The sequence below is a fragment of the Camelus bactrianus genome, chromosome 23 (genome assembly GCF_048773025.1).
Source record: "Camelus bactrianus isolate YW-2024 breed Bactrian camel chromosome 23, ASM4877302v1, whole genome shotgun sequence".
Taxonomy (NCBI): domain Eukaryota; kingdom Metazoa; phylum Chordata; class Mammalia; order Artiodactyla; family Camelidae; genus Camelus; species Camelus bactrianus.
This window is the reverse complement of record NC_133561.1, coordinates 18938292-18965096: the sequence shown is the minus strand read 5'-3', so window position 1 is coordinate 18965096 and position 26805 is coordinate 18938292. Positions and strand designations below refer to the sequence as shown.

At 48.9% G+C, this 26805-nt stretch overlaps 1 protein-coding gene across 2 annotated transcripts in view; it reads left to right on the top strand.

The window, feature by feature from the left end:
- Positions 1–26805, top strand: part of KIF26B (kinesin family member 26B) — a 428220-nt gene that overhangs the window by 394112 nt on the left and 7303 nt on the right. For both annotated transcript variants that reach the window (XM_074351720.1, XM_074351722.1), the window contains 4 exons: positions 9844–10006; positions 11017–14425; positions 22958–23160; positions 23602–23752. In XM_074351720.1, coding sequence (XP_074207821.1) covers positions 9844–10006; positions 11017–14425; positions 22958–23160; positions 23602–23752 — 3926 coding nt within the window. The remainder of the gene's footprint in view (positions 1–9843; positions 10007–11016; positions 14426–22957; positions 23161–23601; positions 23753–26805) is intronic.

The following is a 26805-nucleotide window of genomic DNA, read 5'->3' as shown; positions in this document are numbered from 1 at the left end:
GAGAGAGGCTCTGAGTTACTATGACAACGTGACTCTTGACTGCATCTCTATTGTCCGTCAGCGCCTAACTCTCTTTTGGATTACTGCAGAGATCTCTGGCATTGGAATTAACACATACTCCTAAACCTGAGGATGATTTAAAGCTGAAGAACAGCAAAGTTTCTAAAAGTCAATGAGCTCATCTTTACTCAAAAGATGTGTAATGGCCATAATGCAACATAATTGAGGTATTTCCTTATCTCTCCCCTAGTAAAGCTGTCATAAACCACTGTAGAAGCTCTACAAAAAGTGACAGGGCTATAGAGATGTCTGCTGCAAAGCATCAGTAATTAATGATAATGGCTGGGACCAAATAAATTTTTAAAAGGAAGTAAAACTTCAGATAATGTGAAAAATGTCAGAGTAGTATTTACATTCTAAATTGCAGTAACAATAAAACCGTTATTATTACTCCTAATCTTGTCCTGCAGGTGGATTAATTAATGAGCATGCATCTATACAGACCAGTCTGCAGAGTTCAGTAAGTGCTTAATAAACCATTAAGCACCCCTTTATAGCATCTTAAACTTCATTAACATACACAATTTTCGGCAGTCTGTTAATTCAGGGGAAACCTATGGACCTATTACTTTCTGTTTGCCTGTGAGGTCTACTAATTTGCCTTCTAAAGTTATTGTTACTGTTTTATTTTGCTTTTCATCAAAGTGATGACATTCCTAGCCCTTGATTATGCTAAACTAAGTAAAAATAAATATAGGATCTTTTCTCTTCTTTTCTGGAGCTAATAAGTCATAAACATTGTCCTAGTTACTGTTAAGAAAGGTCAGTATAAAAAGAAAGATGAAAATAAAAGCATAGTTCCTGCCCTCGGTTTCTTAGGCTCTTGTTGAAAAGAGCTACCTGAAGTTAATCAAACTGTGAGGTTTGCTGGCACAGTCCTCAAACTGCCAAGTCTGCCCAAGACTTCTGACACCAACTACAAGGAGTTAGGTCCAACTACAAAATTAGAGGAAGAGCCCACAAGACTGCTCTCACTTCTGACACCAGCTGCAAGTTTAGTGGGTTCCCCAAAGAGCCTTCAGATTCGATAATTAACTAGAAGGCTCTGAGACTCACTGAAAGTACTCACAGCTATATTTGATTACAAAGAAAAGATACAGATAAAGATTATCCAAAGGAAGAGATGCAGAGGGCAGAGTTTGGGAGGGTTCCCATCATGAAGCTTCCATTGTCTTCTCCCGTGGAGACAGAACGCATTACCCTCTTGGTGTCATGTGACAATATGCACTGGGCTTTGGGGTGTAGAGTTTTTACTGGGGCTTCATTATGTAGACATGATTGATTGATTGATTTCCAATGTGGTTGAACTTGGTCTCCAGGTTGACCCGATACAGAAGGATCCAAAGCCTCTGACCTATGAAAGATCATAGTTGATCTTTCTGGCTTGGCCAGCCCCTACCCTGAGACTATTGGGTGTGGCCCTGAGATCTGGTGAGGCCAGTCCCCACCCTACACAAAGATAGCCCCAGCAGGTACAATACAGATTACTTCCCAGAAGCTGAGGGCAAAGGCTAGACCTCTCTTTGCGCCAAGCCATATTCTTTACTTCATAGGAGTCAAGACAAGTCTGGGTGAAGAGGAAGTGCTAAATAATGTGGTACGTGGTAGGAGGCTTAGCGTGAGCTTGCACGACCAACCAGTTATTTGAAGAGCAATGGAAAGAAAATGGGAATATTCCCAAGCAAGAGAACATTTAAGGAGGACATGATAATGTCTTTTAAAATGTGAAGGGCCAGCATGTGCAAAAGGATTCTTCCTACCCTGTGTGCCCCTAGAAACCAGAATGAATGCCCGTAGGTTAGGAGCATAATGAAGATTTAAGTTCAGTATAACACAAAGCTTTCTAATAATTGAGGCTATTCAAAAATATTACACAGGCTTCCCTGGGAGATGGTAAGTTCTCAGTCATTAAAAATATTCTGGTTGGGAGGTGGATGTAACTCAGTGAGAGAGCGCATGCTTAGCATGCATGAGGTCCTGGATTTGATCCCCAGTACCTCCATTAAAAAAAAAAATTCTGGCAGAGAGCAGATCACCTGTAACATGACAGTCCTTTTATTAGGAAATACAGTGACCCCTAAGAATCTTTTCATCTCTAATACTCTGTAGTTCTACAATTATTTTTCTTTTTTCTTTTATTCTCAAACATTTTTATTGAAGTATATGTTTCAGGTATATAACATAATGATTTGATATTTGTGTATGTTGCAAAATAATCACCACAATAAGTCTAGTTAACATCCATCACCATAAGTTAACAAAATGTTTTTTTCTTGTGATAAAAACTTTGAGTATCTACTCTCAGCAACTTTCAAATATGCAATATAGTATTATAATATTGTATTCACTATGCCATACCTTACATCCTCATAACTTACTTATTTTATAACTGGAAGTTTGTACCTATTTTGCAACCTTAGCTAAGAATTCTACCCTAGAATCAGTGGACTTTCTGTATTGTGATTCATATTACATGAATTACTTTTAAAATGTCATATGTCATACCTGAGTGCTACTGCCTGCAAATGAATGTGTGTTTTTCTGAGTAGAGCTTAGATTTAGAATACCTAGAGTAATTCAGATTCTACTAATTGAGTGATCAACAACTAGACTGGCATGGAAGTTTTTTCTTGCTCTAGATAAGGAAGAATGAGTTGTTAACCAAGAGAAAAATGTAAAAAAGTTTTCATGAAAAACATTTTAATTTATGTAAGTGAACCCATGTTTTATAACCACTTTAGTAATTGCAAATGTATCTCATTAAGTGAGATCGAAGCAGATGAGTTAGGATTTTAACTTGAAACTTTATGTTAGCTATAAATTCAAGTTACATTATACAATTCTTTAAAAATATTCTGAGACTATTCACTGTTTACAGCTGGTCTGTCTCATGAAGTGGGCTGAATTACTGTGAATCTTATCCTACTCAGTTAAATAGAACACTGATATCCAGGATCAGATGGATTCATGCAGCCCACATTTCCATAGGCGTCATCTTCCTATGGGTACAGTGCTAAGTGATTAAAGTCATAACTCAGAATTCACTGGTCCCAACCCAGACCTAGAATGTAAAGTCTCTAGTTGATGTAAACTGTATTTCTATCCAGACACTTTCTGACGTCCCTCAGGGAGCTCTTGTGAGTGCTCATCATGCTGTCTTCCTGAGAGCAACTGCTGCTTCACCCAGAATAGGGGCTCTGTTGGGCACCATCACTGCTCCCCGGCCTCTCATTGGGCACTGCCACAGAAGTTGTCAAGTCACCATGGGGCCAGCCCCAGATAACCAGGATGGCATGGGGAAGAACACAGCTCCCCATGTTTGCCCTGCATCAGAGGCATCTCAGAATGGTGCTGTTTGTGTTAAGGGTTCTGTAGGGTTTAATTAAGAGCTCTGTGGGGAACAATTAGGTTAACCTTGACTGCTCTTAGGACCTCTACCAACAGGGGATCTTAGGTTAAGTAAGGCATGAACTCATATCGGGTGGCACATCTGTTGGATCACGAAGTCTGGTCCTTCAGCTGGTAGTGGGTGGTTCTCTGCAGGGTCCTCTTCTAAGCTTTCCTCTGATGAGCAGACTCACCATCTCCCCCTCTGCTAAATGCCAGGGCTTGCAGACGTACCTGTAACACACATGCCAGACACGAGCTATTTTTGCCAGTGCTTTATTCTGCAAGCCAGAGTCACTGTCATTGAAAGACCCGGGAACTGGGCTTCTCTATCAAGATTGCCAGGGTTACACACTCTCCTTCCCAGCATCTCACGACAGGGACCTACTGATGCCATTTGCAGCCCAAATGGAGTAATCTCTGAAACCGAGCAGAGCCCTTTGACCTCATGTAACTCCTTTTGAAAATGCCATTATGAGAGCTTGGCTTGTACCAAGCTTTGGGTTCTTCTCTAGTACCAGAACCCAGAAAATTCATGCCCTAAAATGTTGGCGTCTCTGAGGGGAACATTACTAAGAAAAGGCTGCTCCCCTAGAACAGACAGCTTCCCCAACAAGAAGGCATGTAAAGTCTTCTCCAAAATGTGGGAATGTCTGTGAAGTTGTGAATGGGAAGGAGGCAGGGTCAGTAGGAAGGAGGGTGTAGGGTAGCCAAAAACTAGGCCAAGTTTATGATTTTATCCTGCCTCTTGTCTTTCTTTTCCTTTCTGTTCTTTCTTTCTTTTCACTGTCATCCTCCCTGGTGGTCAGTGGGTGGATGCAGGGGCCTGGGGTTTGGGGGCTAAAGCTGAGAGAGCAGACCTCTTGGATCTGTCTCGATACCTGGCAACTCTTGCGTCTCACGCTCTCTGTTTGGGGCTCTACAGTACATTCTGGAATTTACAGGTAAAGTGGGTAGAAAATGGGATAGTTATTAGAATGCAATGGAGTTCCAGGGTCATATCCTTAACAGTGTGAGGGTTACTGATGTTTTCTTGGCATAAAACTATTGGTTGTATCTTGATCTGAGTATCTGACACCTGTAAGAATTCTGTACATGTGTGGTTTCCATTCTTAAATACTAATGGTGTGTTGCTTAAAAAACAAACAAACAAGCAAACAAAAAAAAGCATCAAAAAAAAAAAAAGCCTGTGTGTACGCCTGGGTGGGCACGTGTGTATGTGTTTATGATTTATTTGTCTGCTGCTCACGGGAAGCTTTCTCTTGCAAATGGTCTTGGAGCTGAATTCATTTTCTCAGTTAACTAAGCTCCTTTCCTTTCTTTTAATAAGAATTAATGTAAATAAAGTGGCCCATCTTCATCTTGCTTTTCTGTGTGTCCTCACTGTGTTTGCACTGAAGGTGGCACAGTTTTGAAACAGGCCCAGGTCTGAGTGGAACGTCTGCGGTTCTCTCTCACCAGAAGCGGGACTGGGACAAGGGCCGCCCCACACTGCTGTTGTTAGGTTGTCCAACTTGGCGATTCGGAGCTCACTACCTTCTTCTCCTTACAAAGCACATGTTCAATAGATGCCTTTCTTTCTACCTCCAGAGTTCTTCCTCTTCTTTCTAGAGAAGCTCTCATGAAAGGAATGAACTTTTTTCTTATGAAATTACCCGGCCAACACTCTAAATGTGTGACTTTGGACATCTTATTTCAGTGGTAGCCCTGTACCAACTTACCAGTTTGGGAGAGTTCCTCAGCTCGGGGGGTCAACAGACAATGAACTACAGATTCCAGACTGTCCTTTCAGAAGGGAATTTAGCATTCCATTGGGTGTTTTGGGGACCTCAGGCAGATATATCCCTGGATGCCTGCCATGTAGGAGAATCCCAGCCAAGGATACAGAGCTGTGCTATGACTGTTGTGGTCTGGGTGTTCCTCGCCATCAGGGACTTACAGTGATGGTGGGGACTCCCTCCAGCCTTGAGGGTCTTTCCTTACCACGTGCATGCTTTCGATTTGTTCTTCTGTCATTAGCTTTAACAGATGATAGGATAAGGTGTGTGTGCATGTGTGTCTCCCTCCCTGGAGAGAGGCTCTCAGAAAGAGATTATTGAATAGTAAGGAAAGATATACCTTTGTGCTTTGGTTGATAACTCTTTCTGGAATGAAACCACGTTGTGTCATTACTCTAGAGCACAGGTCAACTGACTTTTTCTATAAAGGACAAGAAGTAGCAAATATCTGTGTCTTTAAGGGGCCATATGGAACTCTGTGACAATTACTCAACTCTGCTGTTGTAGTGCCAAAGCAGTCAGCGACAATATGTTAACAAATCAGTGTAGCTGTATTCCAATAAAACTTTATTTACAAAGACAGGCGGTGGGCCAGATTTAGGCCTTAGTTTGTCAGCCCTTGCCCCAAAGTACTATGTGTTCTTTCATGATCTTTTACAATTAATATTGTTAATTAAAGTGTATTCATTATCTCATTCTTTTTTGTGTCCTCTTGCTATGTCTAATAAAAGGTTGACTTATTTTAAAGAGCAAAATATTTTTCCAAAAATCATTTTTAAAGGCATGTGCAGTTGGGGTGGGATGGAGATGGAATATGTGTGCACAACACACAGCTACCTGACAGAGTGGCATGGTTCATCCCAGACCCCAGTCAGCTCTGCTCTGTCTCTAGTCCTTTCCTCTCCTGCCCAACCTGTCCCTCCCACATGGCTCCCTGAGTCTAAATCCTGGCCCCTGGGGCTCAGTGGCCAGCAGCTCTGACCTGTGTTCTCCTCTTCTTCTCGCCTTGGTCTTGATACAGAGGGTGCAGACTGAGTTTGTGCTGCCTGTTGCCCTAGAAAGTCCTTTGAATCTTTTTATTTTCCTGCCAGAGACACTGAATTAAACCTACAGTTTGCAGCCTTTAGTACCTTGTCCCTTCTTTCACCTTCTCTCTCCAACTTAATTGTCTTTGTTCGGAGTTAAAGGATCATGATGAGGTGTGGGGAAAAAAACAACAACAAAGCTTTATAGCTACCATCTTTCACTCCCATAAGGTATGTTTTAGAGTCTAGAGAGGCCCATGTGAAAGAGTCTTGCTGGCAGTTTTACTGGCTTTCCAAAGGAGAGCAAAAATGCTGGTTGCCAAGCAACACACATGTCCTGGCTTCTTCCAACCATGTGGACTTAAAAAAATAAAATTGTCCTATGGTTGACTTGTGAATGGGGAATCATGTGGGACTACACGGGGCAAACAGTTTGACAGAACAATGTTACATCTGTTTTTTCTGTCCTCGGTGTCTTTTCCTGGGGCCTTTACCAGGTCACATGGAGAAATAAGTGGGGTGTGCCTGCAGCAGAATATAATTGGTTAACAAGGCGTACGTAGCGTTAGGAATGTCACCGTACAGTCTCGGAGTCATTTGCAGATTCCATATTGTAAATGATGTTCAAAATCCATACTTTTCCTGTCATTTGCAGACTTGCTTAGTAGCGAAAACTTTGAGCCACCCAATGCACGTGTTCCCAGCTGAGAGACTGGACAGGGCAACAGCTCTGCCTTCGTGTTTCAGCTCTCTTCATGTAAATAACGGTCCTTTTTGCAGTCTATTTAGTGCTACATTTTTTGTCTTGCTGGGCTTTTGTTGGTGATTTCACTGTTTAAAGCAGCCCCCCAGGCGTAGGGCTGCAGTGCTGTCTAGTGTTCCTTTGGGCAAGGCTGTGATGTGCTTTACAGAGAAAATATGTGTTAGATAAGCTTCATTCAGGCATGGCATAGTGCTGTTGGTGTGAGTTCAGTGTTAATGAATCAACAATATGGTACATCCAGAAAAAGGCAGAGGAACTTCACTGATGTATATACATCAGGCTCCGGAAAGTACTAAGGTAACATCGAAAGCACATGAAGAAGCTGTGGAAACAGGCTGTATTTGTGGATTCATGAAATGACTGTGATTTTTTTTAAGGTGTAGTGGACAATATTGTGAGGCTCAAAACCCTGAGTCATCATTACCCAGGGTCAGGGAAATGTTGAACCCTTTTCAGCTAGTGTTTTGTTATAAAGAAAGTACATATAATTCATTATTTATAAGCAATAGACATGATGGTGTCTTTAAACAGAAATGCACATAAAACAAGATTATGTATTGTTTGATCAATGAACTATTGTGACCAGAGGTTCTCAGGAACCTTAACCATGTACCTCCCCTAGGAGCATGGCTCAGCATTCACTAAGTCAGTGTTCATGGAGACGTAATAGAAATAACTATCACCAGTAATAATAATTAACCATATATGATTGCAATTTAACACTAATGGAATCTATCTTCCACTTCCCAAATGAAAGACGAAGCCCTAGACTCATCCAGGTGCAGTGTCTCTGCTGAGAATATACACCAGGAATGGGGCTCCTCGATCTGATTGTCAGCTCTGGTGGTGTCCATGACACACCTGATAGACATTTGGAAGGAAGTTAAATGTTCAGACCCAGGAGCTGGGGCTGGAGGGCTCCTCCTCCACACTCCACTTAATTTTATGTCCAAGTCAGTTCAGGCTGCCATAACCGAACACCATAGACTGAGGGGCTTGGACAACAGTCATTTATTTCTCATGGTTCTAGAGGCTGGAAAGCTAAGATCAAGGTGCCAGTGGATTTGCGTCTGGTGAGAGCCCATTCCTGATTCATAGGCAGCCAGCTTCTCACTATGTCCTCACATGGCAGAAGGGGCAAAAGAGCTCTCTGGGGCCTCTTTTATAAGGGCACTAATCCCACTCATGTGGGCTCCACCCTCAAGACCTAATCACCTCCCAAAGGTCTGACCTCCAGATACCATCACTTGGGGCATTAGCTTTCAACATATGAATTTGGGGAAGACATAAACATTCAGTCCATAGCATTCTCCTTCCACCACTTTTATCACTGATTATTTTGCTTGAAGGGAAACCTTGATATATTTTTAAATTGCCCTGGAACTGAGCCATAGTGAGCCCATATCTCTGAACTGACACCTTAATTGGTGCCAGATGGAAAGGGAAAACCATTGCTCTTACACCAGTCTCTCCTCCCTGAAGGCCTGATGCAGGTCACATGTGAAGTGATTTCCTGTCTCCGATGTCTAATCTCTGCTGACAGGAGCCTGCATCTCACACCGAGTTGGCTAAGCTGGACGATCCCTCTCCAGGGAGCTCTGCAGGGAGGGGGCTGACTGACAGCCTGATGGGGACACAGACACGAGGACAAACCCCTCTCACCTGACAAAATAAACACAACTCAGGGCGTGGGAAGCAAAGGAATAACCTCAGCCTTCAGGATCAGGGAAGGCTCCAGAGATGACATGACATCTGGCAGAGTTGAGAGGACGAGAATTGATGATGACGTAAGCAGACGCCTGTTAAAAGCAAAGCAGGAAGAATGTTGGGACATATATAGGAATGGAAAAAAGAAACACGAGTTGTTCCACCAAATCTTTTTTTTTTAATCTGAAGTACAGTACAAGTAGTGTCAGTTTCTGGTGTACAGCACAATGTCCCAGTCATGCATATACATACATATATTCATTTTCATATTTCTTCATTAAAGGTTATTACAAGATACTGAATATAGTTCCCTGTGCTATACAGAAGAAATTTGCTGGGGTTTTGTTTTTTTTTTTTTTTTGGTCATTTTTTGAAAAGCCTAGAAACACTATTCGTAAATTCCTGGACCTAATTATCACCACTTAGGACACTGGCCCGACACAGCACCTGCAAAGTCCCTACAGGAGGCCCTTCTAGAAAGTTCTACATTCTGTTGCTGATTGAGTGAGTGCTTGAACCTGTCTGTTTTTCCTCAGTTATAATCAGGAATAGGGTTATCTCTTTTTTAATCCTTACTATATGCAAATATGAGTTAAGAGACAATGGCAATAAAGGGGCAACTCCTTGGCAAAAGAAACCTTGCATGTACTATAAACACATAGATCTTCAATGCAAGTTCATGGCTGGCAAAGTGCTTTTTGTTGCACAGATGCCTGGTGCAGAAACTTGCAGAGAAGGGCCAGGTGTGCAGATAGCATGCCAAATCACTGGTCATAGGGCCCTCCTCTGTCCCTCCTGTCATCTGATTTCTATTCCCAGGTCTCATTATGTGCAATGTCATATGCACACACACAGACACACAGGACTACCTCATCACAGCCAGGACACGTTGTGCCAAGGGAGGTGTTTTGCGTGAATTCTGTCCTTGGGGTTAGAAGCACTTGCTCAGCTGCCAACTACAAATAGCCCTGTGTAGAAGATGTTAATTAGTACGCCATTAAAAAGAAAAAAGAAAAAGACACCCCACTGCCCTCAAGAAGCCATGTAGAGGCCTGAAGTCCTACCATGACAGCCAAAGTGAAGCATGGCCCACTAATGCAGCCTTAATTCACTTTGTTGGCAGAGAAAGCAAGCTCACCATGCTGCTGCGGGAGTCCCTGGGGAACGTGAACTGCCGCACCACCATGATTGCGCACATCTCGGCCGCCGCCGGGAACTACGCCGAAACCCTGTCCACCATCCAGATCGCCTCGAGAGTCTTGAGGATGAAGAAGAAGAAAACGAAGGTAAGGAGCTTGCAAGGGATGCGGAGGATGAAGTAGCTTTCCGAGCCCTGCCTGGGAACTGAGTCAGAAAGAGCTGAATCAATACTTCTAATCCCCAAGCACCAGGGGCCCAGTGAGTGGGGCTGCTGATGGCTTGGCTCAGCCTTCTCCTTGGGGCAGGAGCCCCTGGCCGATACAGAAGCCACTTCCCCTCCCTACAGCTGGTGCTGCTCCTGGTTGTCCAGCCTGGGCCCCCCTAACAGGGAGTGCTTGATCCACTTGAGATACAATGGATTGCTACTTTGAGGTGGAAAATTTTGGAGGGACAGGAAATATTCATAATTTATCTCTTGCCTACCTTGGCCCTTCAACTGATTCACCCAAAGAGGGCTGTGAACTCCTTTCTCAGGTGGCCCTACTGCCCCTGCATTTCCGAGAGGCAGTTTCAGGCTGCTGGGTTTGGCCATGTTAATTCAGTAGTTTCTGGTGGATGCTGAGTCCTCTAGAAACCACTGGGCTCATTTCCTCAGGCCAGGGCAAAGCCAGGACAGTGGCGGCATGACAAGAATGTTTGAGAAAATAATCATGATTGTGGTCACTCTGGCCTATGGTCAGCTGGTGATGTATGGGGCTTTTCCCCCTTCCTTTTCGTTTTTGTTTTTGTTTTGTTTTGTTTTCGTCAAAAACACATCTTTCCAAGCAGTGTTCCGTGTGGCACAAGTTGTCACAAATGTCTTGGTTGTGCCAAGCTGGTGATCCCTCCCTTGGTCCTCAGGCCGTCAGAAGAGGCATGGGCTGGTCACCCCTTTCATGGGCAGCCTCGTAGAGGTTATGCTTCGAGTAAGAGGCCATGTCATACAAAGCGCGGGCGCCTGGCCTGGCACACCTCGGGGAACAAACCCTGTGCAGGGAGGCCCACTGGAGTCTGGACAGCCTGTGTTGAGCCGAGGGCCTCCACCAGTCACCCCAGGATGTCAGGCTTGCTGTCTTGGAAGAGGCGCCCACACTAACTGTCTTCCTCTCACTCACAGTACACATCAAGCTCCTCTGGCGGGGAAAGCTCCTGTGAGGAAGGCAGAATGCGCAGGCCCACCCAGCTGAGACCCTTCCACGCCAGGGCCGCGGGGGAATCAGACTTCCCGATCCCCCACCTGTCCAGTGACCCCGACTACTCCTCCAGCAGCGAGCAGTCCTGTGACACAGTCATCTACATTGGGCCGAACGGCACGGCCCTCTCTGACAAGGAGCTCACCGACAACGAGGGGCCCCCAGACTTTGTCCCTATCGTGCCGGCCCTGCAGAAGACCAGGGCCGACAGCCGGTCCACGGAGGCCGGAGAGGCCGCGGCCAGCAAGTCAGAAAGAGACTGCTTGAAGTGCAACACATTCGCCGAGCTGCAGGAGAGACTGGATTGCATCGACGGCAGCGAGGAGCCCAGCAAGTTCCCTTTTGAAGAGCTGCCCGCCCAGTTTGGGGAAGAGCAGGCAAGCAAGAGTCTCCCATTAAGCCAGGCAGCTGGGGCGGGCCTGCTCTGTGAGTCTGATAAAGAAGATGACGGGTCAGATGACCCACTGACCAACAGAGAAGGCGCTGAGCCCCCGGCCTCCAAGGTGCAGAGGAATCATTCCCCCGTCCCTGCCGCACTGCTTACCAGCAGCCCCACCCCTGCTTCACCCAGGAGCATCCCTGGCAGCAGCAGCCAGCACAGTTCTTCCCAGCTCGTGCAGAGCCCCAGCCTCCAAAGCAGCCGAGAAAGCCTGAACTCCTGTGGCTTTGTGGAAGGCAAGCCCAGGCCAATGGGCTCCCCGAGGCTGGGCATCGCCAGCCTGTCCAAGACCTCAGAATACAAGCCAGCCAGCTCTCCTTCCCAGAGATGCAAAGTCTACACCCAGAAGGGTGTCCTGCCTTCTCCAGCCCCACTGCCAACCTTGAGCAAGGATTCCGGCATGGTCTCTACTGAGTCCCTGCTGCAGCCCGAGGTACGTACACCCCCGGTTGGAATGAGCCCCCAGGTTTTGAAGAAATCCATGTCTGCTGGGAGCAAAGGGTTCCCAGAAACCCCTGTCGATGACGAACATCAGGCAGCAACTTCTCCAGATTCCAAGAAGGAGATACTGAGCACCACGATGGTGACAGTGCAGCAGCCCCTGGAACTGAACGGTGAGGACGAACTGGTGTTCACCCTGGTGGAGGAGTTAACCATCAGCGGGGTCCTGGACAGCGGCCGCCCCACCAGCATCATCAGCTTCAACAGCGACTGCTCTGTGCAGGCCTTGGCCTCGGGCTCCCGGCCCGTCAGCATCATCGGCAGCATCAGTGAGGACCTGGAGTGCTACTCCAACGTGGCTCCAGTCTCCGAGGTCAGTATCACCCAATTCTTGCCCCTCCCGAAGCTGAACCTGGACGAGAAGGCCCGGGAGGCAGGAAGCAGGCGTTCCTCCATCAGCTCCTGGCTGAGTGAGATGAGCACAGGCAGTGACGGCGAGCAGCCCTGCCATAGTTTCATCGCTCAGGCGTGTTTCGGGCATGGGGAGGCAATGGCAGACCCCCCAGCCTCGGAGTTTGTCAGCAGCATCCAGAACACCGGTGTGGTATGCCGAGAGAAGCCCAGGGCAGGCCCTGACAATTTGCTCATCTTGTCTGAAATGGGGGAAGACTCTTTCAACAAAGCAACCCCCATCAAAGGCTGCAAGATTTCCACCCTGGGCAAGGCCATGGTCACCATCTCTAACACGGCCAGTCTGAGCAGCTACGAAGGGTACATCCCCATGAAGACCAACATTACAGTTTACCCCTGCATCGCCATGAGTCCCCGGAACATCCAAGAGCCTGAGGCGTCCATTGCTACCGTTAGCTCAGTCCCCAGAGCAGCCCAGTCCCAGGAGAGCAAGGAAACCAATGCAAAGAAAGAGATGAAATTTGAGGACCCCTGGCTGAAACGAGAAGAGGAGGTAAAAAAAGAGAATGCTTATCCCAGTGAAGAAGGGATTAGGTATGAGACTGCCACAGGCCCCCCAAAGCCTGAGGCCAGAGCAGAACAGGACAGGAAGGCCAGCCCAGGCGACAGGCTGAGCACCAGCAGCGGTGAGGTATCTGCCTCTCCCGCAGCTGACAACTTCAGGAGGGTGGTGGATGGCTGTGAGATGGCCCTGCCCAGTGTGGCTGTCCAGAGCCCTGTGCATCTTAACAAAAGCCTGAAGTCAAGCAGCCTTCCCAGGGCTTTTCAGAAAGCCAGCAGGCAGGAGGAGCTGGATGGCCTCTTCTACCACTGCACTGCAGAGACCAACGGCATCGGCTTGGCTTCCGGCACCCAGCCCTCCAAGGCCACCCTGGAGAGGAAGGTGGCATCACCCAAGCACTGTGTCCTGGCTCGGCCCAAAGGGACTCCCCCACTGCCCCCAGTCCGAAAGTCCAGCTTGGACCAGAAGAACCGGGCCAGCCCCCAGCATAGCACCTGCAGCAGCAGCTCCAGCAGCCCCTTGAACCAACCTGCACCCTTCTTGGCCAGCTTCACGGATGAGCCAAGCAGCAAGATGAAGGATGCCAGTAGCAGCAGCAAGCTCTTCAGTGCCAAACTGGAGCAGCTGGCCAGCAGGACCAACTCACTCGGCAGGACAACGGTCAGCCACTACGAATGCCTCTCGCTGGAGAGGGCCGAGAGCCTGTCCTCCATGAGCTCCCGGCTGCTCGCGGGCAAGGACAGCACCATGCCCCGCACCGGGAGGAGCCCGGGCCGCAGCGCCGGGGCCTCGCCCACCAACCCCGGCCCCACGCAGTCGGCGGGGGCCTCGCCCAAGGCCAGCCAGTCCAAGATCTCCGCCGTGAGCAAGCTGCTCCTGGCCAGCCCCAAGGCGCGCAGCTTGTCCACCTCCACCACCAAGACCCTGAGCTTCTCCACCAAGTCCCTGCCGCAGGCGGTGGGCCAGAGCTCCGGCCCGCCCCCCGGCGGGAAGCCCATGTCCTGGTCCACGCAGTCGCTGAGCCGGAGCAGGGGCTCGGGCCTGGCGTCCAAGCTGCCGCTGCGGGCGGTGAACGGGCGCATCTCGGAGCTGCTGCAGGGCGGTGCGGGCCCGCGGGGGCTGCCGGGGCGCGCGGGGCCCGAGGCGGAGGAGCGCGCGGCCCCCGCCGACGAGCGCCCGGGGCCCGGCGCCCCGCTGCCCTCGCCCTACAGCAAGATCACGCCGCCGCGCAGGCCCCACCGCTGCAGCAGCGGCCACGGCAGCGACAACAGCAGCGTGCTGAGCGGGGAGCTCCCGCCCGCCATGGGCAAGACGGCGCTCTTCTACCACAGCGGCGGCAGCAGCGGCTACGAGAGCATGATGCGCGACAGCGAGGCCACCGGCAGCGCGTCGTCCGCCCAGGACTCCATGAGCGAGAACAGCAGCTCCGTGGGCGGGCGCTGCCGCAGCCTCAAAGCCCCGAAAAAACGCGCCAACTCAGGTAGGTGCGGGCCCCGGCCGCGGGCATCGGCGCCCTGGCTCCCCTTTTCCCACCACCCATCACCAGAGCCATGGAGGGCTTCACTGTCAAAACCCAACGACGGGCATCACGACACCTTCAGGCTGTGAATGCCCTTCGGTCTTAGAGCCGGGAGAAGGCAGGGCGCTCCAGGGCACCAGGGGCCCGGCTCCATGCTCACCAGCTGTGGGGGGAAAAGAAGCGGCCCCTTCCTGCATGGGTACCCACCCTCCCCCAACCTCGGGCCCAGAGACCTGGGTTCCTCTGCTCAAGGACCAAGAATACTGCTGCTTAGAACCACCTGAGGGATTAGGTCAGGGTAGCTACCTTGATGACCCAGAGATGCCCCCGACCCTGGCAGCCACTCTCTGGGAATTGGACAAGGCACACGTTATCTTATTGAAGTACAGTTGGGGAAGCCCTTCCTATACACACACCCCCGCCTCAAACACACTTACAGTCACATGTGCACACTGGCCACAGGTCTGAAATATTCCACAGGTACACAGACACACACACCGTGGTGCAGAAATACATGCTTTTAGAGGAAGTCTTTGCCATTTCCAGGAATCTCCTATCAAAAGGCAAATAAATACTCCCGAGGAACTAATGTATAAAGCCTAGTGACCTATTAATTGGAGTTTGGGGGACAGGTGACAGTAATGATGGCCAAGGAGAAGAGGACTTAGGTCAGAGCTGATGGCCCAGGTAGCCACGCGGTAGGTGAGGTGAAAGGTCAGTAAGGAGAGAGAGGGACAGAGAGAGAAGACAAAAGGAACCAAGGACAACTTAAGCTCCTTGAGAATTTTGCTGATTCATCTTTGCTCTTAAATGGATTTCAGAGAACTTGTCCTTACTCATTCTTTAGCACAGGATGCATTTTGTAACGAAGTGATCTCCCGCAGAGCCCCACATGCAGTTCTGCACCTTGGTTGAACTGAGCGTGGCCTGGGGTTCCAGCCTGTCCTTAGTCACACTGTGGCCCTTCTATGAAACCCTAGTCTCTCCCAGAGCCCTCAGATAATATTGGTGCCACCAGCATATTTGGAATTAAAAGATGGGGTAAGACCCAGAAGTGAGGCCTCTTCTTTCCAGCAGCTGCTGCAGCCAGCGATTGCCCCACCTGTTTTTATCTCTCAACCACGGGGTTGCCTTTTTCTGTTCCCACACCTCAGGCAAGCACAGTCTGTGCAGTGTTCCACTCCAAATGTAAAGACTGTGGTTAATGCACATCATAAACCATCTGTCTGCTTCAAATCAAAGAAACCAACCTCAAGGGACCATGCAGTCATGTTGTAACTCTAGACATCATGATGTAGGTCAACCCAGCCACCCACCCCATCACAGATCATGAAACGTGATGAGGATGTTACCCTCCTGGCCTGTTCAGGAGCCATCATGCCTGTCAGGATCTTGATGTCTTTATTTCCCAGGCGGTGTGTGCATCAGGCTGTGGTCCACTCTGACCGTGCTCCCCTTCAGGCCCTCAGCCCTGGGTCTCAGCAGCAGACCTGGGAGCAGAACTCCGTAGAAGACAAGTGGATAGCAGAAAGCCATTTGGTGTTAACATGACAGCTGCTGTGTCCTATTTGCAGGGTCAAGGGCATTAAAATATATTGATAGTAGTTACTAAAAATAGCAAGAAAATTTATGTAAGCCAGAGTCTTTGCAGGGGAAAAAAAAAAATCTGGCCTTCTCAGTACTTAGTCAATAAACCTTATTATTACAATCTACCCAGTGTTGGTCTTCAAAGTCCAGATTATTGTGTGACGTTTGCCATGTGCTCACGTGGGTTTGGGTGTTATAGAGTGCTTTCACGTACTCTAATTTAGTGTCCTGAATCTACCAATCCATCTTATTCTGCATCTTTGCTCTTTTTCTTGACTTGCATTTTTTGGTTTGGCTGTTACACTGAGCAAAGAGGAAGGAAACCTAAAATAATCACTTGGACTGCAGGCTCTGCACATGTCCTTGCTTGGTGTGACCTTTTGTAAATGCTGTTCTCTGAGGGTCCCTTGTTAGGTTAGGCTGTTGGTGTAAAAGCAGAGCACCAGGCTAGGTGCCAGGGGTGGGATATAAGAGAGAGCGCCGAGGGCATTGGGCCTCTGTGAGCAGCCACCCTAGAGTCCGCGTCCAGAATGGATACGGCAGCGGAGATATGCTCCTTCCAGGCTCTGTGACCTTGTCTTACTTTTTTATGATTATTATTAAGAGAAATGCTGGCTGTCAGATATGATCAGCATAAATCAAAAGCAACTTCTTTAAGAGAAGCCATAAACCTCCTCAAAGGAAATTCCTAGCTCGATGGCTGGATTTTACTATCACTAGAGATGTCTGGCAGTGCAGAGGAGACAGGCAGTTATCTGTCAGCTGAGATTACTTTTGAATTTGGAAAACTTTAATGCTTTGGTTATTTCCTTAGTGAAAATGAGCTAGAAATATCTTCCCAGGGAGATAAGCTTGCACTCTTTGAGTGCTTTCTAGTGCACGTAACAGTGGAAACAGTCAAACATAGTGATGGTTCACTGTTGTGGTCCCGTGCCTGGAGATCCATGTTGGTGAAGAGTGCATGGAATTGGATTCTTCCTTTTGGCATAGTGCAGTGGGATGATTGAGCTAGAAAGCAGTAGACTTGGGATCTTGGGCTGTGTGACCTTTAGGAAATAATTGTCCTCTCTGGGCTTCAGTTTTCTCACATAAAAGTAAAATGAGGGGGTTGGTAGATAACTACCATGGTCTCTCTGATTCTCACATTGTATAAGATGATGCAAATAATGTAAAAAATATTGGAGGTAATGTGACTTCCTTTCCATAAGGTGATCCGTAGTCCATGGGATTTATTTTTAGTTGTTAAATTTTGATCGGGCCTCTTCTGTGCTGTCAGAGCTTGGTGAGATGAAAGTTTCAATTATGACAGGAGAGGGGCAGGCAGCGTGGAAGACAAGGCCGCTCTGGGAAGTGTATAACCTCATTGGAGAGCAAGGACGAAGCACGTGGAACAGAGAACAATGAACCAAGGCACGTTGCTAAGTGCTGAGAGATGCAGTGAGACTTTAGTGTAGGAAAGTATTTAGACAAAGAGGGTCCAGAGCAGTTGAAGAAGGCTATGGGGAAACACTGAGCCAGGCCCTGAAGGATGCTGGGGCAAAGCAGGTAAAGGGCATTGTAGGCTGAGGCAGTGATGGGAGCACAAGCTTGGGGCAGGGAGAGCATGGCTTAGGGACAACAGAGTGGGATTAACTCCACAAGGGGGCTATTCCTAATGGATGTCATGACAGGAAAGGTAAGTCCTGGTCAAATTATTCCTTGTACATGTGGCAACTATGGTAGGAATGATTGCAGTTGGCAGTGGGGAGTCATTATAGGTTCTTGGCTGAAAGTGTGATGAGGTGACAGAAGCTGTGGGTTGCTTTCTACTGATGGATTTTTATCCATTCCTCTGCTATTCCTTGCCAGCCCCCTGTGGCAGGTGACACAAACTTGTATGTGTAGCCATTAGCCATGAAGTAGAGTGATGGCAGCCAGCCCAGGTGGGGAGCAAATGTCCATCCTGTCCAGAGTAATTCCATGTCTCAGAGGATGTCAATCAGTGATGGGCAGTTTAAGCCATGGTTGCATCAGCCTGGCCCCACCCAAGGCCCCGTCCTTACACTGAGAGCTCCTTCGTATCCTGTGTCTTGTGGGCTCTCCCTGACGTTGATCTTCCTCCCCAGGTTCCTGACACTTCACCCCACACCCGGTGTGTTACCCTCTTGACTTCTTTCTCTCTCTTTCCTTCCCTCCTGAGCTGGCTGGAGAAATCTGGAAATTAGATCAGCACCTTGGTCTGAGTGAAGTTCTTTCCCACTGCAGCAGGCCCTGGGTGTGGACCCAGCATCCAGAAGGCCCAGGAGACAGGGCGGGTCTGCCCCAGGAGAAGCCAGCCAGGGAGCGTGTTGGTTCTGAGATGCACCCAGAGCTTGACCTGCCCCGACATGAGCTCCTGCATGGCTTGTTCTGCACTTGACTCAGCCTGTTGGGGCCCCAGCACTGGGCTGGGGCAGGTTACTGGGAATCAGTTGGACACTGCTGACTGAGTCACTGGTTGGCTGGATGGCTGGCAGGCAGTGTGGTCTTACAAGTTAGCTGAGTTCTTTTCTGTGTACTTCTCATATCTCGCCCTGCCAGTGACCTGTGTATTAAACACTGAGCCTGTCCTGTATTTTCTTTCCTACTCTAATCACCAAACACTTCCCTGCTCCGGGTGCTGAGTAAACATTGCTGACTGATGGGTGGCTGGGTTCAGTTAGCAGACCCACTGCACCAAAATCTGTGACTAGTTACTCCTCCAAGGGCCTCAGAGCCCTTGGTTCACTCTGCCTTCCCACTGCTGTTCGTTTGGTTCTCATGTGCAATCTTCTTTTGTTTTAATGAATTCAGAAAACACAGTAGTCTCTGGTGTAATGAAAACGGGTAAGGCAAGCTGCCTGTTGGCCGATTTAAGATTTCTAGAGTGTTCCTAAGAGACTCCACCTAGAAATGGATGAGAAAGGGCTCCAAGTGAGAGAATCTTTCTGACTATACATTGGAAGAAAAATTGAAAAGTAATTGGCTCCCTACGACACGGAGGAATGCCCTTAGAGTAGAGAGTGAGGGGGATTGGGGCTGTGAGTCACGTGTAAGGGGCCCAGGCTCTGCCCTGAGGAGAGCCCTGCAGCCCGGACCCCTCCCCATCTCATCTCCATCTTGGGAAGGGTTCGCTTGTCAATTCAAGGTCTCCAGCAGCTGGAGCAGCCAGCATCATCATTCATCTGGAGGCAGGAGGCTGGCTCTTGTTGGTCAGTAAATTCACTCACCTTGATGTTTTCCCTCCCCCTCCTCATCTCTGATGTTTGCAGTACCTTGAGTTAGAATGGAAATGGGGGGTGATGGAGGAGAAGCTAATGATGGTAGGTTCTCAGGGGCGGGAGTTGGGAAAGGGCGTCAGCCTGTTCCCAATGCCTGTGTTTCCTGACATTTGACCTAAGAAACAGCATCTTTGGACTCAGTGTGGACACTTTCATCTGCACTCGATGATGTTAAAAATGGAAGGCCCAACATCAGACTTCTCACTGGGGCTGTCAGTGCTGCGGAGGAGAGAGTGAAGTAGGCTGTGACGGGTCAGGGGCCCCTCCTAACGCACGCAGCTGACGGCCACGCCTGCAGTGGGAAGGGGAGAGAGTGGGCTCAGATTTTCATGCAGCAAAATTGTTGGCAGTTACCAGCTTAAGTGTTTCTTTACACACTTGACTTCTCCATGTCCAGAGTGCTGGGCTGATGAGCAGGGAGTTAGGAGAGAGAGGATGAAGGAATCCTGACCTGCTGGCATCAGCAGGAAGCTGGTTCAGGACGTGGGATCCCAAACCAGACAGCTGTGTTCAACAGGGCCTCACACCACTGTTGCCCAAACTGGGGCATTTCCCCACCGCATCCCTACCTCAGATGCTACCCTGACCTTCCAGCAGCCTGGAAGGAAGTGGTCACTGGCAGAGGCTGGGCTCAGCAGAAAGCTGGGAGCATCTGCTTGAGAGGTGGAGATGGTGGACCATGCTGAAAATCCAAGAAGTCATATTTCTGTGGGGAGTCAGACCAAGGCCCTGTGGTCAGTTCTCTCCCCGTGATGATGTGGCGTTTTGGCACCAGTTTCCTGTGCCCTTTCCAGTAAAGTGAGGGCACCATCTCTCCCTCTGAAACTTCCTTTTCAGCATTAAACTCCATCTCCTCTAGTCTGACCACAGTCCCCTGCCCTTGCCCTCAGCTTTCCCCATCACACCCTGAGTTAAGTCTCCCAGTGTATCTCTGGAGGAGAGGCAGAACCCACGTAATTAGGGGAGGAATGAAGAGGGAGAGTGGAGAAGAGAAGACATTGACTCCTTCAAGAGTCCTTCAGCACTACGGGGAGTGATGCTGTGAGGACCAGTGCTTCCAGCAGCATCAGCCCACTAGCAGATACAGGCCGTTTCCAGAAAATTACAGGGTTGTGCATCCTTCGTATTCTCAGGGCTGCCATGTCGTGACATGCTCTCCTGCACTCTCACTCAGATCTGACTTTGGATGAAGTCGCTATCTGTTCTGTTTAAAAGCAGAATTGGCCCAGACTCTAAGAGCAGCTAGCCAAGGCTTCTGGCAGACTCCACCTTCTTTCCTCAAACTCAGGAGTGACCACATACTAATTCTGAGTTAAATTAAGTCAGGCTTCCTTCAGCTTCAGGATAAACCTGTTGGGATGGTGTCACGTTTCCCAACCATCCTCCTTCCAGGAGAAAGCAAGCTTCTGAGATGCCCATCCCTGGTGGAATTTGCTTATGGGTGGGTGTGCCTCAGGAGATGCAGCTCCAGGAAGCAACACCAGCACCCACAGACGCCAGCTTCCAGGGGGCCAAGCCTGCAGCCTCCCGCTGGAGGAGGGACCAGAACCAGAGGGGCAAGCATGATCATCGCCCAAAGCAAGAGGCTAGTTCTGCTTCCAAGGTGGATGAAATATAAGTCCCCACCCTCAGAAGCCAGGCCAAGGCTTCACTCACTCATGCCCCCAGGCACCGGAAAAGGTGGTACTTGGAGCAGTGGGGCCCCCGGCCATGCAGCCACACTATGGTAATTGCTTTTCATAATCCTTGAGAGACCTGCCTCTAGGGGCACAAATCTGCATGTTCTCTCTGTTGGGCTGCAGCCCGCAGGCCCGCAGGCCCGCAGGCCTTGACCAAAGAAAGATCCCAGAGACAACGACAGAGACCTCATTGTTTTATTGGACAGGGGATCCTACACAAAGCGTCAGAGTGTCCTGGGGCAACACCCACCGCCTGTGGCAGACAGCAGGCGGGACGCGGCAGCAGCCCTCCCTGCTCAGGGGAGAAGGAGGCTGCCACTTACAGGAGTGATTGACGTCAGGAGGGCTCATCGCTTACCAGGGGCTGATGAAGCCCTAGAATGAAGAGGATGGGGCAGTCCGTGAGTGAAGCAGGTTGAGCAGGTGATCCACAGAGAGCCAGAGAGCAGCCGTCTTGAGTGGCCTGACCATACATACGATCTCTGTGATTCCTGTGTGCTCTTCAGCTCCCCAAAAAGATTACGAAGAAAAACAATCAAAAGGATATTCATGTTGAGTGAGCACCTACTATGTGCCAAGTTCTATGGTGTTTAATGATAACCTATTCTTTGGAGGAAATCATTTATTACCTGATACTTTAATTTTTATTATTTTGGTGGAGAATGTGGGCAATGCATTTTTTTAGACAAGGGAACACTGAGACTTTGGGCAAGTTACTGAAGTCGTTTGTACCTTAGTTTCCTCTTCTGTGAGAATTAAATCGGGTACTAGGCTTAACTGTGACAGAACATCCCAATAACAACATAGAGATTAATTTCTCGTGGAAGAGTCTCTGTAGGGGATTTTTAGGGCAGTGAAAATACTCTGTGTGGTACCGTCATGGTGGATACATATCATGACACAGTTGTTCAAACCATAGGATGTAAACACCAAGAGGGAACTCTAATGTAAACTACGGACTCTGGGTGTCCCTGTCAGTGTAGGTTGTGACACATGCACCACTGTGATGGGGATGTTGATGGCAGGGGAGGCTCTCCGTGTGTGGGGACCTAGGGGACATGGGAATTCTCTGTGCCTTCCTCTCAATTCAGCTGTAATCCTAAATCTGCTCTAAAAAAATTAAGTCTTCAGGAAAAAAGTCTGCATAGGTGACCGTGTGAAAGTCTCCAGGGCGCCAGGAACCCAGGCTCCTCTTATTTTTCTGTTGTTTATGATCTTCATCTCATGGACTGGCCAGCAGGCCCATTTCCCATCCAGAACAAAGGAGAGAGGACGAGGCAGACAAACCTCCCCCTTTCAGGACACTTTCTAGCTGTTGCACAGGGCACTTCTGTTTCTGTCACACTGGTGGAGCTTAAGTCACTTGTACTACACAGGTGCATCTGGGTGGCCGTGTGCCCTGCTCCAACTCGGGGTGTCTTGCTGAGGAGGAAGAGGAAAGCAGGCATTGGGGGGCAGCTAGGAGCCCTTGTCACAGCACATAAAACACGTTGAGCGGGGCCTGACACGTGACCTGTGCTCATTCCAGTGTTGTTGCTGAAGCAAATAAACTCCTCTTACTACAATTCCAGACACTAATATCTTTCTTCCCTACACAAACATCTCTAATTTCACTGTACCATGTACCTGTACAGAGGAGATGGCCAGTGTGGCCGTCTGTTGTAGATGGCGTGTCCTCCAGCCTGTGTGTTTTGGTGTGCCTGCGTGTGCGTGTGTTTTAAGGTGGAAGCCAGAGGTGGCTGGAAAGGGGGGGGGGGCTCCCTGAGCTGGTGGAGGTACCAGTGTAAGCGAGTGGACAGTGAGGTGGTGGTGGAAGGGCCAAGCATTTCAAACACAGCTCTGTAGCAGTTCCCTGAGAGGCCTGTCATGGCCCCACCCCTCACATCAAAAAATATATTTAAAAGATAGAAATTCAAAAAGATTAACTTTGGGCTGAATCCCCCACCTAGGTTCTCAGAGACGGAGGCTCATCCCAGCACTGTCCCTTGACACCCCCTCCCCGGTGAGAAAACCACCCACCAGCGGGGGGGTCCGCTGGGTGGACGGCCCCTTGCGCAGCACCCAGAGGGGCCTTGGGGAACCTTTTGAGATTAAAGTCTATGAAATCGACGATGTGGAGCGGCTGCAGCGGCGACGAGGGGGCAACAGCAAGGTGAGCGGGCCCCTCCCCACGCAAGCGGTGGTGGCAGTTCCCCAGCAGGTCCCCTGGGCTGTGCCCGAGAGGAGGGCCAGGCCCACGGAGACTCCCGGCAGCTTCCGCTGTGGGTGGGAGACAAGGGCCCTGGCAAATGGGCCTGTGCACCTGGCTTTGGAGAGCGGCTGGGGGAGCTGGTGCATTTCCATGCTTTCCTGGCTCCAGCCTGGACCGCTGGCTGCCTTCTAAATTTGAGAAATGCCTGGGATAGTCCCTCCCTGCACATGTGCTGCCTGAGCTGCTCCCCCAGGTCCCTCCCAAACTTCCCAGGACTGGCGCCTTTTGCATGACTATAAGCACAAGCATTCCTTTCCAGAAAAGGTTGCCTGGGCTAGATTTGAGCTAAAGGTCCTTTCCCCTGCCCCACTCCACCCCCATCTCCTCCCATCTGTGTACTAGGAGGTCATGTGCTTCAATGCGAAACTGAAAATCCTGGAGCATCGCCAGCAGAGAATCGCGGAGGTCCAAGCCAAGTACGAGTGGCTGATGAAGGAGCTGGAGACGACGAAACAGTATCTGATGCTGGATCCCAACAAGTGGCTCAGTGAATGTAAGGCCTGTCTCTGTGACTCCCTGGTTCACCAGCTACACAGGCCTGGCTCGTCACCCAGCCTGGGAGGGACACAGATGCGATCTGACCCCAAGGGCATCTGATGCCCCTCAGCTGGAGACCCAGCACTGAGGCAGTGCCCCTCTCCTGGGGCCGATGGGAGGGGCGGGGGCAGCAGCAGGGCAGGGAGTATTGCTCTTGCAAGATTACTTCTAATGTGTCTCAGTCGAAAGCACCTGAAAATGAGATCCACCCACCCCCCTCCACCCCCCGCATGTGGCAGAGGATCGCCCAGACATGAAGGCTATATTACAAATCTGCTTCCAGGCCACAAAATCACATTGCATATCTAGCCTGAAATAGACAAGAATTTATAGAGCTCTCAATAGGGTAGAATGTGCAATCCTAGAAAAGCCTCACAAAGGACCCAGAAAGCAAGGAAAACATTTTTGAGTGAAAAGAATAACATTCACAGTGTTATTTCCGCTTAATAGAAAGCCCAGGATGACAGTAGCCGTCTAATGACAATTCAGAACAATTTTGCTCTCTTTGAAAGATGGATTCAATTGTCTCTTATTTATTTGTTCCTAACCATTCCATTTGCCACAAAATGAATCTCAAATCTGGTCCCAACTATTTCATTGATATGGGGCCCCATGCTAGATGATTTAGTCTCTGGAATAAAATGCACTACTTCCACTAAAATTCCTATCCCTCCCCTTCCTGTCCAGCACCCATCAGCTCTTCCCTCCAGCCCTTCAGCCTCCTGGTGCCTCCCTCTCTTCATGACTGTTACCTGAACATCACAGCACCCTCTCCAGCATCCCTGTGAGGGGAACATGACAGGCAGAGTCTGGAGGCTTAGGTTTAAGAAATACTGGGTGAAATGATCCTAGGTGAAGAAGGAAGGACAGAATTTATGGGCCTCCCAGCTAGGCCCTGCCACTTTCACAGTATGTCTTAAAGCGGTTTCCTTTCCATAATGATGAGGTCATAACATCTCCCCTGAGTGCCGCATGGGCTCTTGTGAGGATCAACTAAGTGAACAGGAGGACAGGGCACTGGGACCAGTCTATGATGCATCCTACCATGTTGAGTTGTAACATATGTGGTGATGACCACAGTCATGCAGACCTGCTTTAGATGCTAGCTGTGAATCCTTGAGTAAGACGCTTAACCTCTCTGAGCCTTGATTTCCCTAACTGTCAAATGGGAAACAACAGTGCCTACTTCACAGGGTTGCTGTGAGAGTGAACAAGTTACTGTCCATCATCAAGTGCCGGTTACATGGCCTGCCCACGATGAAGGCGCAGCATCCGTTAGTAACCAGTGTTAGTTGTCCCAGAGTTGAAGTAAATAATTGTCCTCAACAGACAGTCCTCAGCACCTACTTGCACAATGCACCGAGCTGTTCCCTTGCTAGGAATCTGGACAGACCCCTGAACTGCTCCCCAGGGTATTCCCATCTACGGCTCTAGTGGGACAGACAAGCCACGAACAAGGACATTAGCTGAAGTCTGGTCACAGCATAAGCGTGGAGCTTGACGCTGTCTCTCCCACCTGAGCACACTGTTTTCCTTCATCCGTGGATCCTCAGGCACTTCAGGATCCCAGGGGCGCCCATCCATCAGTTCCCCTTCCTTTTTGCTGCTTTCATTAACATTTTAATTTTTGAGAGCTGTTTGTGCTTAAGGCAGTCTTAAAAAATTGTTTTCATCTTGCAAAGTCACATTTTTCCAAGAATGGGAGCAGCTTAAACATCAGTATCTATGTAGATGCTTCCAGGAAACAACCACTTTCTTCTTGCCTCTGTATATGTCAGGAATCAGGTTTTTTGTGGGTTTTTTTTTGTTTGTTTGTTTGTTTTTTTGATGCTGAGAAAGAGGATGAACAGAAGGCTTCATGAAGGAGAAACACTGGTTCTTCAAAATGAACTGAAACCTAGAATGACGAAAAAAAAAAAAAATCAATGAGGCTGTATGCTGACTATTCCCTCGGTGTGGGTAATAAGCAGGCAGGGTGTTGGCATCAAAATACATGTGCTGGGTTCCATTTTCTTTTTCATTTATTAATTCTGATGTACTTTCAAGATGATCCTGATGTGGTTATGGTATGTTGAGCTTTTGTTTTATTTTTTTGTTTGTTTTTTAAATATTAGACCAATATTCAGGAGCCTTAGCCTCATCCCCAGCCCCAGTCCTTGCTGACTGTGTAACCTTGAGCAGGACACCTCACTTCTCTGCAGCTCAGTTAACTCCGCTATAAAAGAAATCAGCCTTGGTTTCAGCCCCTGGTGTTCCTGTAGCTCATTACAGTTCTCAAACCATTTGTCATCTTTTTGTTTTACTCTTCGTGGCTACTCTAGTTAGGAAGGTAAGCAGACTTGCAGTTATGACGCTCTTATCACTTTTAAGGACCCTGTGCCAGCAGATGTTAGGCCTGGCTGACCTGGAGGTCAAGTGCAAGTCTCCTGCCTTGGATTCCAGGGCCACCCCCACCACCCTGGCTGCTGTCTACTCCTGTCCTCCTGCAGCAGTTCTGGAGCAGGGGCCAGGCAGCCATACCTCTGCCCAGGTACCCCTGGACCCATTAGGAGCTGAGGGCCAGGAGGGGATGGCCCCAGATAACAGCTCTAGAGGAACTGAAGGAAACAGACTTCACTCTGTGCAGGCCTAAACATTAGGGATGGAATCTGGGTTCTAAATCTCAGCTTACCTTCTGAGCAAAGAATCATAATCACATACATTCCACAACATAGGTTTCATCATCATCTTGTTTCCCAAACAACCATGAGTATGTGAAATTGTGCTAGGAAGGGCCAAGAGATAGGGTCAAGTTTCTCCAGCTGCTTAGAGAGGCAGCTACCTACAGCTGTGTGAAGGACTAATTGGAGAATGTACTTCCTATGAGTAGGCAGAGGTAGAAACATCACTCAGGTGAGACCCCCAAAAGGAGGGATGTTCCCCATGCCTCAGGTTGAAGATTTATTTATTTTGTAGTTAATGAAGAAGAATGGTGCTGGTAGAGTCTCAAATCCTGAGATGGAGGTGGTG